Source organism: Cuculus canorus, chromosome 6 (assembly GCF_017976375.1).
Source record: "Cuculus canorus isolate bCucCan1 chromosome 6, bCucCan1.pri, whole genome shotgun sequence".
Classification (NCBI taxonomy): Eukaryota; Metazoa; Chordata; class Aves; order Cuculiformes; family Cuculidae; genus Cuculus; species Cuculus canorus.
This window is the reverse complement of record NC_071406.1, coordinates 21,261,373-21,279,027: the sequence shown is the minus strand read 5'-3', so window position 1 is coordinate 21,279,027 and position 17,655 is coordinate 21,261,373. Positions and strand designations below refer to the sequence as shown.

General features: G+C 40.6%; 1 protein-coding gene across 2 annotated transcripts in view; it reads right to left on the bottom strand.

The window, feature by feature from the left end:
• Positions 1-17,655, bottom strand: part of CERS6 (ceramide synthase 6) — a 123,159-nt gene that overhangs the window by 83,691 nt on the left and 21,813 nt on the right. For both annotated transcript variants that reach the window (XM_054069705.1, XM_054069706.1), the window contains exons 2-3: positions 4,058-4,163; positions 1,455-1,585 (exon numbers count right to left, since the gene is read on the bottom strand). In XM_054069705.1, the coding sequence (XP_053925680.1) occupies positions 1,455-1,585; positions 4,058-4,163 (237 nt within the window). The remainder of the gene's footprint in view (positions 1-1,454; positions 1,586-4,057; positions 4,164-17,655) is intronic.

Genomic DNA, 17,655 nt, shown 5'->3' with positions numbered 1-17,655 from the left:
TTTAGGGAAAACACTTAGGAAACTTACAAAATGAAAAAGTATGAAATATGTTCAGGAAATCTGCATGAGTGATACAACAGTATAGTCCAAAAGTTGTTTTATACATACATATAAGCACACACATGCACACACTTATCTCTCTGGCTGGTCTGCAGTGTTTCTGTGATTCGTTTACTACCTAACATTTCTTTCCCAGCTAACAAAATGTGTAACTAGAGTTTTAAGCCAGTAATAGCACAACCACAAACTTTTAGAAGGGCTTATTGCAATAGGACAAGGGGTAATGGTTTTAAACCAAAAGAAGGTAGATTTAGATCAGATATAAGGAAGAAATTTTTACAGTGAGAGTGGTTAAACCCTGGAACAGGTTGCCCAGGGAGGTGGTAGATGCCTCATCCCTGGAAACATTCAAGGTTAGGTTGGATGGGGCTCTGAGCAACTTTATCTCTTGAATATGTCTCTATTCACTGCAGGAGGTTTGGACTAAATTACCTTCCTAGTCCCTTCCGACACAAACCATTCTACATTTCTACTTGACCAACAGGGTGCAAGTCAATACTTGTTTATGGCCTCACCAGTATTTGCCAAGTCTCTTGATCTGGAGCATGTAAAATTCGCCTGAAATGCATGACCTTACACATCAAAGGAAAAACGTCCAGCAGTGCTAGAGGACAGACTCTTAGAATGAATGAGTCTTTCTAATAAGTATTGAATTCATAACAAAACACAAAGAACAACATCTATCAGTCCTCTTTTAAGAAAAATGTGAATATTTTAAGCACATTTAATTTTCTATGCTCTTTCAACACCCATTAAGTATTGATATTATAAATCCAGATGGCATGGAAATGTAACTCAGACATTAAAAACAATAAAGTTTATTTAGAAAAGCTACCTTTATTTAGATAATCAGTTTGAAGAGCAGGTGAGTGCAAGGAAAGATTCCTTAGGAGTAAACCAAGGCAGGTGAAAATACCTTCCTGAAGAAGCACAGGAGACTTAGCTTCTTAGCGTTCAGTACACCCAGGAAAATGGGTTAGTAGAGGGAACAATCCTGGCATGAGAACACACAAAGAAGGGTTTTAAAAACCCAACTGGCTTTTATCTTTACTCCTCCATGTCAGGACCTCTGTCAGGTTGCACAGTTAAATGTTGTGCTGTAGAGACAACTTCCCAGCCGAAGACCAGGCGATTTGACTCGAAGGATCAGAACAGCACCCTGACTGTACAGAATTAAAACCACCTGATTTCTGAAAGCTTTTCACTGTTGAAAATACATGAAAAGTACAATCTTACTTCTTCAAGAGAAAGACTGTTTTCGTCATGCAAGAATTTATATTCTACCAATTTGTATTATTTTCTACCTGCGTACAGGAATACCCATGAAGAACAAAGGGGAAAACTGATGAGGACACAGGCTCAACAAGACTCAAGAAGAGAACACGCATCCTTACATGCTCTCACAGAACTTTCTAAGAGTGCTGGGCTTTTCCTGGTTGCGTCTTTGTCGAAACCAACGTTGAATACTGCGTACATCCCAGTCCAGCTGCTTGGAGAGGCCCTCCAGCCTCTTCTCATCTGGATGCTACAGAACAGAGAAGGACAAAAATCATTTATTTGCCCAACTGCAGCAATTCTACATTAAATTTAGAACCACTGTAATTTTCTCTCAATGTCTTAAGCGGGTGCCTGTGAGACACATCGAAATAAAATTACTTTCACAGAAATCTCTGCTGGCAGGTCCACATCAAAATAGGTTTACAGTGACTATTATTGATCTAGAAGGATCATATGCTGTAATACTGCAGGCAGATTATTACAAATAAGAAACTTAAATGGGACAATGTGATAGAAACTTGCTTAAAACTCAAGAAGTGAGGATAAGTAGGGATAAAACACATTTTTCAAGCAGCAGAGCTCACAAACACCCCCTGCCTGCCACGTGCTATGTCTGTTTCACCCTCCTGCATCGGGATCTTTGTCCTATCAGCTGCTGCAGCAGTGAAGATTGACTGACATGGAAAGAAGATATATCTCATGTTTGCGCATGTTAACGTTAAAAAATGAGGTCATTAAATGAAGTGACAACTTCAAGAGGAAAATCACCTTGACAACAGGGAGAGATAATTATTTTTTTTCTGTAAAATTAGCTACGCACAATTATTCTCCAAAGCAGCAAATGTGGAATTCTCATTTCATAAGAGCAGTTGCGAACCAGTGCAGAGGTAGGGCAAACGAAAATGATTCTGACCCTAATTTGACTACTATACAAAGAAAAGCAGTACAGGCTATATTTCCAATTATGCAGCAACTCTACACATACAGTACTGCATAAGGATTATTTAAAGATTTCTCCCGATCATGTTCTTTTTTAAAGAAGCAGAAAAAGCTTTTAGACAATCTGTTTTCTGTAGCTATAGATTTCTGCAAGCTAGTTATATACATTAAATGAGATAAAAAAGCTGCCATGTTAAAGACCTTTTCAAAATGTTGCAAGAGGTAAAATAGCAAAGTTCTCATCAGGCTGAAGTTTTACTTATCAGCCTCCAGGAAAAGACAGGAAAGAAAGGAAAGGGAAAGGATGAGACAAATGACAGAAAAAACCCAAATAAAAATACCAAACAAAAAACCCACCCTCAACTTTTTTTAGTCAGCCAAGGTACCTGCTAGTTTTACACAAAAAGTTACAAAAAGCTCTTTTCTGTAACTTCAGAAAATTCAAATGACTGATGCAGTTCTTGGGAGCTTGACTTGAGAGAGCTGCAGCACGTGACTCAAAAAAGGCAGCTATCTAAAGCGGACAGTTTCTTTGAGAGCAGCTACCAGACAGCTGTACCAAACTCTTGCAGGAAAGTAAACTCTTTCCTTTGGGGCTCTTCTCACTACTCTCTATGCACTGGGTGTGTATGTGCCAGCTCCTACCACAACTGACAGGCAACAGTTAGATCACTTCATGCACTCGGGCCCTGTATCGGACTAGCGGATGCTGCAAGGAAAAATAAATAAATAAGAAAAATCCCATTCTTCCTCCAGCCATGAGAGCCCATGTGCTGCAGCTTTTAAACACAGGTATGTGGAATACCCGCTCTCAAAACAGGACAAAAAGCACACCCGGGGGGGCATGGTGATCTCAGGATAGGGTAGGACACACAAGCAAGAAAGATCCATGGCATATTCACCGCCCCTGTCACTGAACCCAATTTTGCCCTCTATGACCCTAATGGCCTCTGAAGTTTAGGCTGATGCCTTTGCTGTGGAATGCCCAGCTGCAGCCTGGAGCTGAGACAGGAATGGTAATTTACATTAGATTCATCCTTCAGGCCTCCACTGGCCTTTCTGCTACAAAGTGGCTGATCACTGTGGTCTTCAGGAGATGCTAAAGGACATCCGCTCACTGCTACGAGAAAGCTCAGGGTGCTTCAAAAGCGTGACATAGAGGTTTAGTTGAGATACCACACAGTGAGAGCTGTAGAGAGACAGATGTAAGTGATGGGGGAAATCTTTTTTCCTACAAAAAGTCTGCAAGCTCTAAAACATTATTCAGTCAGTTCCCTCACTTTTCTAGCTTCTCTCTCCCCCTCCAGCTTCAAAGAACACTTATCACAATGTAAACAGCTGGAACATCAGCACGCCACCAGCGCCCTGTACCCAGGCAGCTCCCCAAGAAGGAGTAGCTTTAAAGTGTAATGGAAAACACAGTAAGGCCAATCTTACGAGCTCACAATTCGCTCTTTTTTAAAACAAAAAAACAAACATACACAAAGATTTTGTGCACATTTCTTAAAGGTAAGAAACAAAAAAAATGTAGGTGGCCATACGGCACACTCAAAAGTGTTCCTGTAACAACTTTTTTTGATTAAAAGCTTACAGGAGACATCACAAATGGATGCACAACTGCTCAAGCAGACATGCCATTGACAACCTTGACGTTTGCATGTTCTGATTTTAACTGTAAAAACATAGCACTGCCTTTATCTGTTAGCTTTGTTTTGTTCCGACACAGTTGATAGTGGCATATCCCACTTTATATGCCAAATATTTTAGTTAAATACTCTACCTTTGTAATAGCTGTGAAAACTTTTTCCAGGATAGCATTAGGTTGAGCTTTCTGTGGTCCGTTGGCTTGGACTTTAAGGCCTAAGGCACATGGTTTAGCAATGAATCTGTGAGAAACAAAAGAGTGAAAAAAGAAAACAAGTTAAATCCTTGAGTTATTTACTTCATTACTGTTATCAATCAATTACACGTGGTAAACGCGCAAACATTACAGCTCTGCCAAAAAAAAACAAGGCTTAGCCTTACAGCTCAAAAGCAAGCCCATACAGGCGATTACATTGCAAAATAAGTAACATCACTTTGAAGGATGAAAGGAACTCCGTGGAGCACTTGAAACAGAGGATTTTCTTTCATGTTGTGAAAAAAAAAATGATAGAACAAAAGCATGAGAGTAATGCCTCCTAGAGAAGCACCAACTAATGAAAAGAGCAGGACAGCTTGCAGAGATGAGGAGCCCACAATATTCTCCTCCAAATGGAGCCTTTGTCATAGATCAGTTTTCAAAGTAGCTACTGCCTCAGGACTCCTTTTGCACAGTGGAAATTCAAAGCCCTTATAGGCAGCAAGTGTTCAATCTGCCCAGTTAACACAATTTGCTACGCCATAAAGTTTGAGGCATGGCTCAACACCATTTAAAAACTTGGCTTTTCCTCCAAACATTTCTGTTAAAATAAGAAGTCGTCACCGATCCGTACACCAATCCCTAAGGCCATCCAGTTTAGAAACTGGGTGTCTCTGATACATTTTAGAGATTAATTACACAACTTAGATTACATACACTCATAGACAACCATTCTACTCATTGAAAACTAAATAATTTATAACTATGAGTCCAACTCTGGAATCTGCATGAAAGGTACAAAGTCTGTATAGGAATCACATTTGTATATTAACAGTAAGAACTTCTGACGTCTTTTAATTATATAACTCTTGATTTCACTTAAAAGACTTCTATTTCCTCAGTCTTCACCTGCCAGCAGAGACCAAAACAGGAAATTCTGTAGTTAAAAAGGAGTTTCACATTTATCCAGTGGAATGATCACAATCTCTTAAAAATCACAGAATTCTTATTCACTTGCAAGCCCCTTTTTAAGCACTGTTTTGAGCTCCAACTGCTGTTCCTGCTATGTTTAAGACAGCACAGCCGATAAGAGAATTGAGTCCCAAGCAATGCTACAGTGTTACAGCAATAGCACTTGATAAAGATGAGAGATGCCAAACCCAGGCGGATTTCCTTGTTCTTCCAAAAAATTCTTGATACATCAATACCATCACCATATGAAAGCCAATCCTATAGCCTGAAATAATTTTGGTGACTACTGGTGAGGAGGGTGGGAAGCCATATATCCAAAGCAAATGCAATATGACGTGATCTCACTCTTTGATTCTTGCATGTTATAAGATTTAAAAAAAAACCAAAAAAACAACCAAACAACTTAATACATTCTGTAAAAGTTTGGCCACAATCTGGATTGGCTGCAAACTACTACCAAGGTGCTAGCTCTCTACTATCAACCAAATCAATGGCACTGCATTAGGTGTAAATTCCCTGCTTTAAGGTTAAAATCTTTGATGATACCAGTTTCACTGATGAGCTTGAGCAGAAAGCAGTTCAGTTTTCTGCTAATGAGACAGAAGCGTACAAGCTCTCTACATGTTATATGTAAATACACTGTAATCTAGCTACACTAGAAACTTGTATGTTACTTAAAACTAAAAGGTGACAAAAGAAGCAGTGAGAATTGTATTCTCTAGTTCAACACGGACTTGCAAAGTTAGTCTCCTCTGAAGTAAGACTTGATTTGGTGGGTTGTTTTTTTTTTCATTTGTTTGTTTGTTTGGGGAGTGTGGGGGTTTTTGTTTGGTTGGGTGTTTTTACGCACATACATCTTTCAACTTCCCTTTTGCTTTTCTCCTTTTGCTAAGTGAAGGAATGAGATAGCCACAATGTAACTCCAATTGAAAGGCAGTTCCCTAACAATACTAATTTGAAAGAAAAAAAATTAATTTGCTAAAGTCAAAAGCAGATTAAAAATTCACAGCTAGAAAAATCACGTAAGGAGCAATTCCAACAAGCTCCATGCTGAGCTGATCTCCATTTAATCCAAGCAAACCATCTGGGTTTGCTTCAATGCCATTCTTCAAATTACAACTCTTGCTAACGAACAGCCTAGATAAATCCAGAACAAAGGACAGATACAGTGTTTGTCTAGATTTTAGAAGGAGAAGAGAACTGTAATATTGACGTTATGGCCACTACCTAAAATGAAACACATTTTCTGCTTCAATCTGGTATTTTCTAAACAGGAGTATAAATTTTTCTTCCTTTGCTGGTCATGTTTTTCACATGCATTAGAGGAATGAGTACGTGACTCAACCCAGAGCTTGTCCACTAAGACGGCAAAGCGCAGTTAGATACATGTACAGGGTACGTAGCTGTAAGAGAGGGGATGATCTTGGCCAGCTATGTCAGAAGGAAGAGACAGGCAGAGCCGAAAAAAAACCCAGAAAAAAACCCCAGAAAAGTCTCTCTCCAGATACACTCTTATGGTCTTTCTCCACTTCTGAAAAAAGATTTTAAAAGTTTCCCTCAAGGGACTGTTAATTCCTATTAGGACACTCAAGGGAAATAAAGCAATTTTAACAGAAACATTTTACATGCCTAAAATACTGAGCATGTCTGACCACCAATTCAAGTGAGCATGAGCCACACCCATGTGATCGCCTCTGGTGGAACTGGTAAAATTTAAGAGATATCTTTTACTTTTCATACAAAAACTTAAAAAGTTCAAGCTACATACTTTGCAGTACAAGAATTGTTTTCCAAGGTTAAAACAGAATTTTAAAGTAGAATTTAAATCAACAGGATCCCAAATGTCACACCAGGTGCCATAAAAAGCATCATTAACACAATTCTCACGGGTAGTTTTCTGTAATAATTTAAATAGAATAGATTAATAAGTAAACAAAACAGAATTAATGTTTGATACAAGTACAAACTAAGAGCCTTTAGCCAAATGTTGCACTTCTTAAAAGCACTATTCATTTTTTCCACTTCTGCTAGCACTGTGGTATTCAATTCCCTAAGCAGTCTTACTGAAACCCATGAGATTATTTATCGCATAAGGTACTGCAATTAAGAGGGAAGAATTGCTGCAAAAGAGCAAGGAAAGCAGAATTGAGTATATTGCCAGATTTTCTCTTTAAAACATGTAAATCTGAATAAAGGCCACATAAGTGGCAACAAAACCAAACCAAAAAGCTCTCATCCAGCCAGTTCAGATAACGTGGGTTACTGCAGAGCACCATGGGGAGCACTGGTCTTTGCAGGCCCATCAACACCACTCCAGCTGCAAAGGCGACAAGCATTTCCGAGTGTCGCATACCCCCTCATGGCAGACATTGGTTTGCATTTTGGATCCAGTGTTTCTCAAATCAATTATTTACTAGCAACGACAGCAAGGCCTCCTACTCCACCCCAAACTCACAGATCAGTTTTTCACTACAGAGGGGTCAAGAAACCCTTTGCAAAATTATTCCCACCTCCCCTAGAGCATAAAAGGAAGCAGCATTTCACCAAAACTATGCACATTTGATCAAGAACAAGTACCATTTTAGGTTTCCCGTTTGCCCTTTAAGAAATATCAACTACACAAAGTCAGACACTATTACAACAAAAAAGAAGTGAAAAAGCCCAAACGTGCAACTAAATATTAACTTTGCCCTGTCGGAGGAAGGTAAATGTCAGCTGGGCACCACTTGTTCTTTGCAGAGATGGCAGCAGGCACAGCGCTGTGTAGAGGGAGATGTAGATTCACCACCCCCAGCCATAAACCCTGGGAAAAAGAAAACCTCAAACCTGCAGACTCTTCAGAAGTCATTCCCACCTCTCCACATAAGACATCTAATTCCCCACATCCATAGAATCACAGCTTAAAAATATGCTGGCTCCACGTCTTGGGCACTCCACAGCCTGTGAAAGTTCCTCAATCCATACACGAACAGGTCAGATCAGATCAGCAACGAGCACAAACCATCCCAGACATACCAACTGGAAATGTAACTGCAGTATCACTGGTAAAATAACCTCTAATAAGGGAGTAAGGAAAATGCCCCCACTGTCCCACGGAGGTCTTTCTGTTCTCCTTTACTGGCTATTTGAGTCTTACTAATTAATTACCATGCAACCTTTTTAGTCTACTGCTTTTAATCTTCGGAATTTACATCATTTTAACCCCAGCAATTAACCCCTCATAATCCTTGGAGGCTGATGTTCACTACCACTAGCAAAGTCTGCATTAAATATTTGTTCTTAAAAATATCACATGAAGGAGGAGGAGAAAAGTAAAAAGATCCATTTTTGGTGAGTTCTCTGGATTTTAGCACAAATCAAACAGCCTACTTGCAACATGTAATCTTTGAATCTGGTCAGAAAATAATATATAACATCTCTTCAGTCACCTGGGGCACAGGATATGAGCCCTTAGAGTTCTCCTATAACATGTGAATGTAGTATTTTCACACCGGCAGGTCATCTGCCGTTTCTGAGCTGACCACAGTGGCTGCCCTTTAGCAAATCCATGTTTGACAGTTTCTCAGCAGCTTTGAAGATGCTCAAACCACTACAGAGCCCACAACAGGTAAACAGAGATTACAAGGTTTATAAACAGCCTAAAAGGTCTGCAAGAATTAAGGCTTTTCAAACAGAGCCAAAACACACCCCCAAAATCATTAAGCTAACAGGGCTAATGAATATTTGATTCGTGTAACTAAATATGCCTGTTTTTCAAAAATGTACAGGAAGATATAAAGAAAATCCTCAATGGCTTGTTCTGAACTTCCAATTTAAGAAATATCAGTCTTAAAATAATGGACAATGGCAGCTGGCAAGTGATCCATGTCAACCAGTACAAAGCAGGTTTGGATTCCTTCCCCTGCCCTTTGAAGTGATAGAACTATACTACTTTGCAATGCTTATCTGTCAAATGTTTCTACCCTACTTGGAAAGTCCCCTCTTGGCACCAAAACTTCCTCTAGAAGAAGATAGCAAAAATACAGAAATAGAAAATTATAAACCTTTCTCCACCTTTACTGAGGTAAACAAGCAAAAGAAAGGAAGTAAACAAACAGAAAAGACTCCACCACCCAAAAAGCCAACCAAACAAACCACAACAAACCCAAACCCCACAACTCACTCCCCTCACCCAAACTCAAACCTCACAGGCTGGTAAGAAGGGAGCCCAGGAATAGGAAAGCAGCAGACTGAATGAAAATAGTCTCCTACAGATTTCCTGTCCCGCTCCCACTGCAGAAGGAAAACAACTTACTATCTGATCCTTGATTTCACTATACTGTCCTACTATATTCTGCAATAAAAGCCACTGAATTAATGTCCAATTATTTTTACAAAAGCATAAGGACACAATTATCCATCCAAGAGAACCTAAAGCAAGATGACGTTCTTTGATGTAGATGAAAAGGGGTGCATTACACTTCTGCATTTTAAAACTGGCATACCTAAAAATAGGTCACCGTCACAAGGGATTGAGCTGTAAGTCTTACTAGGCCCTGAACCCAGGAATAACTGCTAACAAAGTAAGCTTAGATTTTTATTTTTACATTTATGGACTTCAGCTATCAGATTTAATAAGCTCTCCTGCCATTCACATGCAATGTGTTTTAAATGCTACTGTATGTCAAGAAGGTTTCTGAAATCTGTTAAATTTTTAACTTAAAACTTTCAAGCTACGTGCACTGAGACAAGGGACCTATCAGCTCCTTGACCTTGAAAACTCTCCTGAGAATTGCAAGCAAAGACTGAATCTGTTTCAGTTTCTGGCATATTGCTGTCATCTCTTACTTTTGCAACCTTCTTGTTCCCCCGAGTCTTGTTAAAGCAATGACCTTTTCTATCTAGGTGTAACACATTTTAATGGCTAACAGACTCTGTAAAATCTTCTTCCCACAAATCAGAAAACCTTTTCTTTTCCTTAGCGTGTTTCACGCACAGAAATCTTCTTCCCTCACTTACACACCTTTATTTTGTGGCCAACTTCAATATGGAAGTCCACTCACAAATGTTTATCCGTGCAAGAGAGAAAACCTAAGCTACCGCACATTTCACACTTTTTAAATGTTTGTTGATCAGAGCTTGAACCATTGCCTTTCATCTTTTGTTTTTATCAAAAGTAGGTCACATTACGGACCAACAGACAGGACAAATGGACCCTTATTACTGCCCAAAACTTGAGGAGTCCATCAACCCCTGACCAATAATCTATTTTTTGGGAAGGTTAGTCAGCCTGGTGCAAAAGCAGCTGCACAAAATCACCCTGGAGACTGCTCCTACATGATCTGTGCTAACAGATTAAAAATTTCATGAAGCCGTCAGCAGAACTCTGGCTACAAAGTCCCCATGAACACCGAGAACGTGCATTTTTATTTTAGCCTTTCATGTCCACAAAGACATTTCAGTTGACTGCTTGCCAGTGCACAATGAGTATTTGAATTTCCCCTTTCTGTGTTGAGTATGTATCTACGTGGAGAAAACTATGGTGAATGTGAAGCGTGCAGAGCATCTCTGAGTCTTCTTTAAGTATAATGAATTCTAGTTTGAGCTAACTGGTACACATTGATCACATACATACAGCACCTCTGTAAACCTGGGGAAAAAAGCTTACTTGGACTCAGGCACAGTTCAAGAGCTGCTTACATAAAAGACTGCTCATGTTGATAACACCAGCCAACTGTGAGCTCTATAACCACAAAATCAAGCAAGCTGTAAGTGCAAAGTAGTTTCAAATTTGTGCAAATCATAGTTTCCTATCAGTATATTTACAAATACCATGGAAGGCAGTTATAACCAGCAATGACAATCTGTGCTAAAGAGGTGCCCAGATCTGTTTTGAGAAGTCTGGCTCTCTTTTTGAAAGAGTGAGGCAGAACACATTTTCCCAGCTGATCTACTTTACGCTCTCTAAACACAGATTGTTCCAGGGATTTATGATTACAATTGTCTAACTTGTTGGACATTGCTTGCTGGTTTTAAACAGAAACAGATTAATCTAATTCACTCTAACTACAAGGATGAGTGAAAGCAGAAGACACCTGTTCCTGACCAGATGCTCAACAGATTTACTGCCACGACACACAAAAACAATTGCTGAATTTGTTTTACTATTTTACAGCTGACCTACTTAATTAAAAAGTTACTTGTATTACTAATAAAAAAGCAGAAAAATCTCAATAGTCGTAGGACAAATTCAGTAGATAAGTAAAGCAGAAGCTTCAGTGTCCATATCCCAGAACTAATTTTGGCTTTATATTTCCCCACACCTTCTGCTACATAAGGCCCATCAATATATACTGTCTAAAGCACAAGGAGGAGTCTTAATCCAGTTAACTTCATCTGGTAGCTTTACAGGAAAGTTAGCTTCACTAAAATTTGTTGGGTGTGCTGGGAAATGGATTGACTTCTGCAATGAAACCTTCCAAAGTTAAGAACCTGCCTGCTACAGCAAGAAGTCCAGCACAAGACTCAATATTATCGTCAGCAAGACCTACTGAACATTGTGAGTGTTGCTCTGGAGGGCAACAAGTACGAGAGCTCAGAGCCAACCCTTTCAGAGGGGACCTGTTCCCAACACTCCTGAAATTACTTCAGAGAAAGCACATATATGCATTTACCTTTCATTTCAGATTTCTGATGCTTTTCTTTCTTTTCTTGTTAGAGGTGCATTAGCTGTTACTTCCACATCAGCCTCATTATTCCATCTCTCTCATCAAATTATACAAATTAAGCACTATACTGTGGGACCCACATGTGCTTCTAAAAAATGAAAGCTAAGCAGCTTGCAAGAAAATTCAGTTTACTGAATTAGAGAGCTTTTGTCTTTCTTTGGTTCAAATTATTAGACAGCATTTATACTTACTAGAGGAGGAAAGAACATTGCTGAAAATATCAGTACTTTGGGGTTTATTTCAAGGTTTTGAAAGCTTCTTGTTAATGTTTTGACCAGCAAAACCCTTCCAACAAGCAAACATGTTTTTGACTTAGGCATTTCTACAAAGTATTCTAAGCTTCATTAAAAGGCTCTAAAAAAAAAAAAAAAAAAAACAAAACCAACCAATCAGAAAAAAATCCCACACATTGATCACCTGTGTCCTGCTAGCTCTTAAACACAGAGCTGGGACGCTATTTGAAATCCTTCCTAACAAAGGGAACTGCTCATCCCTCATACCAAAAATCAAAGTTCATGTCAAACTGGCAGTAGAAAATGCATCTATCACACTACTTACACCTCAGGGAGCATGGCTGCAGTGCTGCTGAGGGCTGGTGGAACTAATGGTGTGGAGTGAAAAACTGCTCATCTGAAGAAAGGAAAAACAATCCAATACTTCACTAAGTGCAGATATTTACTAGAATTTAGTGTGGGTAGGGTCCCAGAAGCCAACGGTAGCAGAAACCAATGCATTGCTCCATGTGGGCTCTATTGGGCTTGCTCCATCCATCAGATACCTATCTGGAATACCAGTTGCTAGTACTCAAGTAGTGCCACAACCCTGGTAATGCTACAGCACCACTCCTATGCATTCTTCTGCCTTCTGCCAGAAAAGATTCTTTTTTTCTAATATATCAAAGATGGATATAATAGGCAGGCTAAAAAATTACGCCTGTAACACTTATTGCAATAGCAGTACTGACACATACACATATCAGCTGTACAAAACCACTCCATCTCTGCTTGCGAGAGCAATGCTTCACCTTCAAAAATGTTTTAGGAATTTTTCAGCTGGGCTTCCATCCAAGACTACTTTCACACAATAGAAAGTTTCACTTTGCTCAACAGTCTGTGAAAGGTAGCTGTGATAAAAAAAGGGTTTAGTAGCTGCATTTCAGCTTGCAGGCTTACCAGTTAGTGCAGAGCTAACGCACACTATTTTAAGTAAATAAAACAAATCACCCTCATCACTCAACAGCAGCATCACGAAATGCTTGGTCTGACAGTTACTCTTAGGGAACACACTGATAGGACTGACCCATTACATTCAGTTACTCCAAAATGGGGGTTTTTTTGCCGCTGGTTTTCTCACATTTATGTTGTCCAGCCTTTTTATTTCCCCTGGCCAAACATACATGCCTAAAAGCCACACCTCCCCATTGCAAAAAGTCAAAAAAATTCTGTTTGTTCCAAGATTCTGTTCTAGTCACAAAACCCACAACCAGTAACATCCATTTGGCTTAAGCTACCTTTGCATGTCTCCTAGTGCCCATCACAAGCCTCGATTCCAGCCCCCGGTCACATATATTGCTGAGCCCTTCTACCTCACTGAGCTGGCAAACCTATTTATCCCTTTCTCCAACAAGTGGAAAGGTTAGGAAAGAGTCTGTCTTAAGCTGCAGGTAGTTCATAACAGGACTGCTTGGGGCAGAGGGTGCTCAGCCACCAATATGGAATACCCCAACGCAGCCTCTACCAGCAGTGCTCTGGTTGCTTGTCCAGCTAGCAAATTACTATGAAAATGAGACATAAACAAGGCCATCAGCTTACAAACAGAAGTAGCCATGTTTTCCAAACGTAGAAGGTATTTATTTAATATATGCATGCATAAAGTTATAAGCATTTCCGTTTCTCCAGAAACTCTGTAAGACTGAAGAGCTGAAGCACGGAGGAACTGCATGCTCTCTCCAGAATAGCAACAAGAACTGCACAAACGCAGAAAAAGGTCACAAATAAATATTTTTTTTGCAGACAGCTGTCTAATGCTTTCTTTCTTTGTAATGTCTAAAAATAGAGAGTTTAGTCACTCTGTAACTTTCCAAGCATGGATGAGGCAGAGAGAGAAGCAAATGGAAGGGAAGATGCACTCCAGTCCCCTCCATTTCTCACACACAAGTGCCTCCTCTCAGCTGCTCTCCACCTGCATCATCAAGACTGTAGACAGTACGGATGGTACAATGCTGAAGGTATCACTCTCATACTTCTTGCACACAGTAAAATCAAGATACACGAGTCAAGATCAGTGATAAAATGCAGATCTCCAGAATTCTAGCCCACTGCTAAAGGTCAGTGGAGATAAAAATATTCTCCCAACTTTTAAGAAACTGCAGCTTAGGGACTTCCTAGACCAAAACAGGCACATCTGCACACAGCAGTCCCCAAAGAGCTGTGCCTCTGTTCCCAAGCTGTACTAGCAGCTTGCTGAGCCCATGCAAACTTTGGGTATGTTTTGGCAGCGCTCTCCAGTATAAATCTTGACTGTGTGAAGACAACCATCTCCCTGTGTTTTGAACTTGTCACCCACCAGTTTCAATTCTAGCCCTTTACTTCTTGTACTGGGCAAAAATGAACTGTCAATCCCAATGCATCCTTTCCATGCCACTCCTGACCCTATAGATTCATCCCCTACTTCCCCTCTGCCCCCTGTCCTCAAGTGCAGAGCTCATATGAACTGCTATTTTAGCAGGTCTAGGACAACCGAAGCAAAGACCAAGCCGTAAACATCTGCATAGGAAAAGACAGATGGTCCAAATGGGATTAAGTGCTGGACAGAGTAAAGAGCAGGCAGAAACCGTATGCAGAAAGGGAAGAGTGATAATTTATTTTTTAAATCACAGTAGGTCACCTTAAAACAATAACTCTGTTCTAACTCAGCAGGTTAGAACCCTGCAGCATTACTTTATCTTCTGCTTTGGTCACATTTTCAGTATGCAAGCAAGAAAAATACCCAAAAAAACTGAGAGCAATATCTGTGTCTACATTAAAGATGTAGCAGAAAGGCATACCATCCGTCGGCCTCTTGGCACAGTCACACTCTTAATGCAGCTCTCCTTCACACACAGAGGCAGCTTCCAAGATGCAAAAAGAAGCTGCAGTTTACCTGTCACTTGGACATAACCCAAAAGCTGCTAAGTGACTCAGAGCAACTGTCTAACGAAGTAAAAGCCTCAGCAATCATTTTGATAAATAACAGAACTCTGCCCACTAGAAATCCAATACTTCTCCTCCAGGTTCCTCTGTGGTAGTTCTTAGCCTGTGCATTAAGTGACAGCTCATCTCATCAATGCCCTCTTACATCCTAATTGATATTTCTTATTCTGATCTATTTACTACCAGGGGGCAAAATAATGAAAGATGTAGTTAAAAATCCCTAGTGATCACTCTAAATAACAATCATTCCATCTGATATTATTACAAAAGACACCAAGACACAAAACAGAACTGGATAATTCAGCAATGCCTTCCTGCAGAATTTTAATAGGTATTTGAAATGTTGAGAAATTATACTGTTCACCTAAAACAGGTACTCATTACTTTACATCAGATTAGCATGCATTTTTTAAAAACAAAGATAGAAGATGTTTTATATTCTATGGAATATTAAAATAAAAGTCCTCAAAATGCTTCATTGCTCATCTGGTTCAAGGACCTCTCCCTCCTGCCTTCTTCCAAGGATTTGTGACCAGACTCTGAGCAAGGACATGTGCTGCTTGACTGGCAATATCCCTCTGCTACAAGTCTGCATTTGCATTTGAACAAATGACCCAGCCCACCTTCATGATTTATAGGCATGCTGTTCCTGAATATTGTCATAACGCTACCTGAGAGAAGCACAAACTTCAGGTCTTGGAAAAAGAACACACATCACAAAGTATTTAAATATTTCTAAGCTTCCTGAACAGGCTGGACTGCTGGGCCGAGACCAATGGGATGAGGTTTAACAAGGCCAAATGCCGGGTCCTGCACTTGGGGCACAACAACCCTATGCAGTGCTACAGACTGGGGGAAGAGTGGCTGGAGAGCTGCACGGAAGAGAAGGACCTGGGGGTGCTGGTTGACAGCCGACTGAACATGAGCCAGCAGTGTGCCCAGGTGGCCAAGAAGGCCAACGGCATCTTGGCTTGTATCAGAAATGGGGTCACCAGCAGGTCCAGGGAGGTTATTCTCCCTCTGTACTCAGCACTGGTGAGACCGCACCTCGAATACTGTGTTCAGTTCTGAGCCCTCACCACAAGAAGGACGTTGAGGCTCTGGAGCGTGTCCAGAGAAGAGCAACAAAGCTGGTGAGGGGGCTGGAGAACAAGTCTTACGAGGAGCGGCTGAGAGAGCTGGGGTTGTTTAGCCTGGAGAAGAGGAGGCTGAGGGGAGACCTTATTGCTCTCTACAACTACCTGAAAGGAGGTTGTGGAGAGGAGGGAGCTGGCCTCTTCTCCCAAGGGACAGGGGACAGGACAAGAGGGAATGGCCTGAAACTCCGTCAGGGGAGGTTCAGGTTGGATATCAGAAAAAAATTCTTTACAGTAAGAGTCATTGGGTACTGGAACAGGCTGCCCAAGGAGGTGGTCAAGTCGCCTTCCCTGGAGGTGTTTAAGGAACGGGTGGATGAAGTGCTGAGAGACATGGTTTAGGGAGTGTTAGGAATGGTTGGACTCGATGATCCAATGGGTCCTTTCCAACCTTGTGATTCTGTGATTCTGTGATTCCTCTTTGTCCTCTTGGGAGTTTGGCTCCTCCACAGCGGGTGGGCTCTCATGGCATACGACAGAGAGGATATAAATGAATGCCTCACTCTTACTGATAAACCAGTACTTCGGGTGCAAATCCTACTTCTCCCTGCATCAGGAGGTAGGACGTGTTTCAGGAACTTCCCTGCTCCAAGATGAAAGCTCACACTGACTCTTTCTTCTGGTGAAGACCAGTCCCTTTGAAGAAGGAATAGATCACGTATTCCTCACAGCAGGATGATCGCATTTCTGTATGTACTTGAAACAGGGTTGGTTGATGGTCCGTTTGACTTGGATTTTAAGCTTTTGTTCCAAGAGCTAGGTCACAAAATCATCAAACCTTTGTTTACACAATTAAACTTCTGCATATCGTTTTGACCACTCAACAAGAATTAGAGCCTTATTTTTATCCAGATACTTCCCACAAAATCAGAAGAAAACCCTGTTCTTAACTGGTAAAAAACCCTAGTTCCTCCATCTATTTCTAATTAGCTTCCAATACAAAAAGGTAACAAATACATGCAGATATTCAGGAAATGTATTTCCAAAGAACGATGCAGCCAAACTACACAATGAATTATTTTGGCTATTTTATCTTAAAACTGAGATTACTTAAGAAGATATGTACTGTTCAGAATTCACATCTGGAGTTTCCAGCTGGATCCAACTAATCCAGGACGGGACAGGAAAAGCAGAAGGGCGATCTGAAAAGCAGCTGCAGCTCTGTATGCACAGGTATACAGCCCTTCAGAGGAGCTTACTGACCCTCCATGCACCCCACCATCTATTGGGGGAGCCAGGAAAACTAGCACCTACTGGAGCAAAGGATATTCTGCACTGTTTGAAATGCGGAACCTTCGTTTTCTGCCTTCCATACTGAGGTTTTCTGAAAGCAAAATCCACCATTGCAAGCAAACAATGAGTCTTGCACACAAAATGCTCATAACACAGCTGACAGGCATCTTGTTGTACTCCTAATATGCAATAAACAATTAGTGATTGGACAAAGCAGTGCAAGAACAAATCCTATTAACAAATAACAGGATTTGCTAGCGGATCACCCAAACACCACTTTGGAAACGACTCGCTGGGCT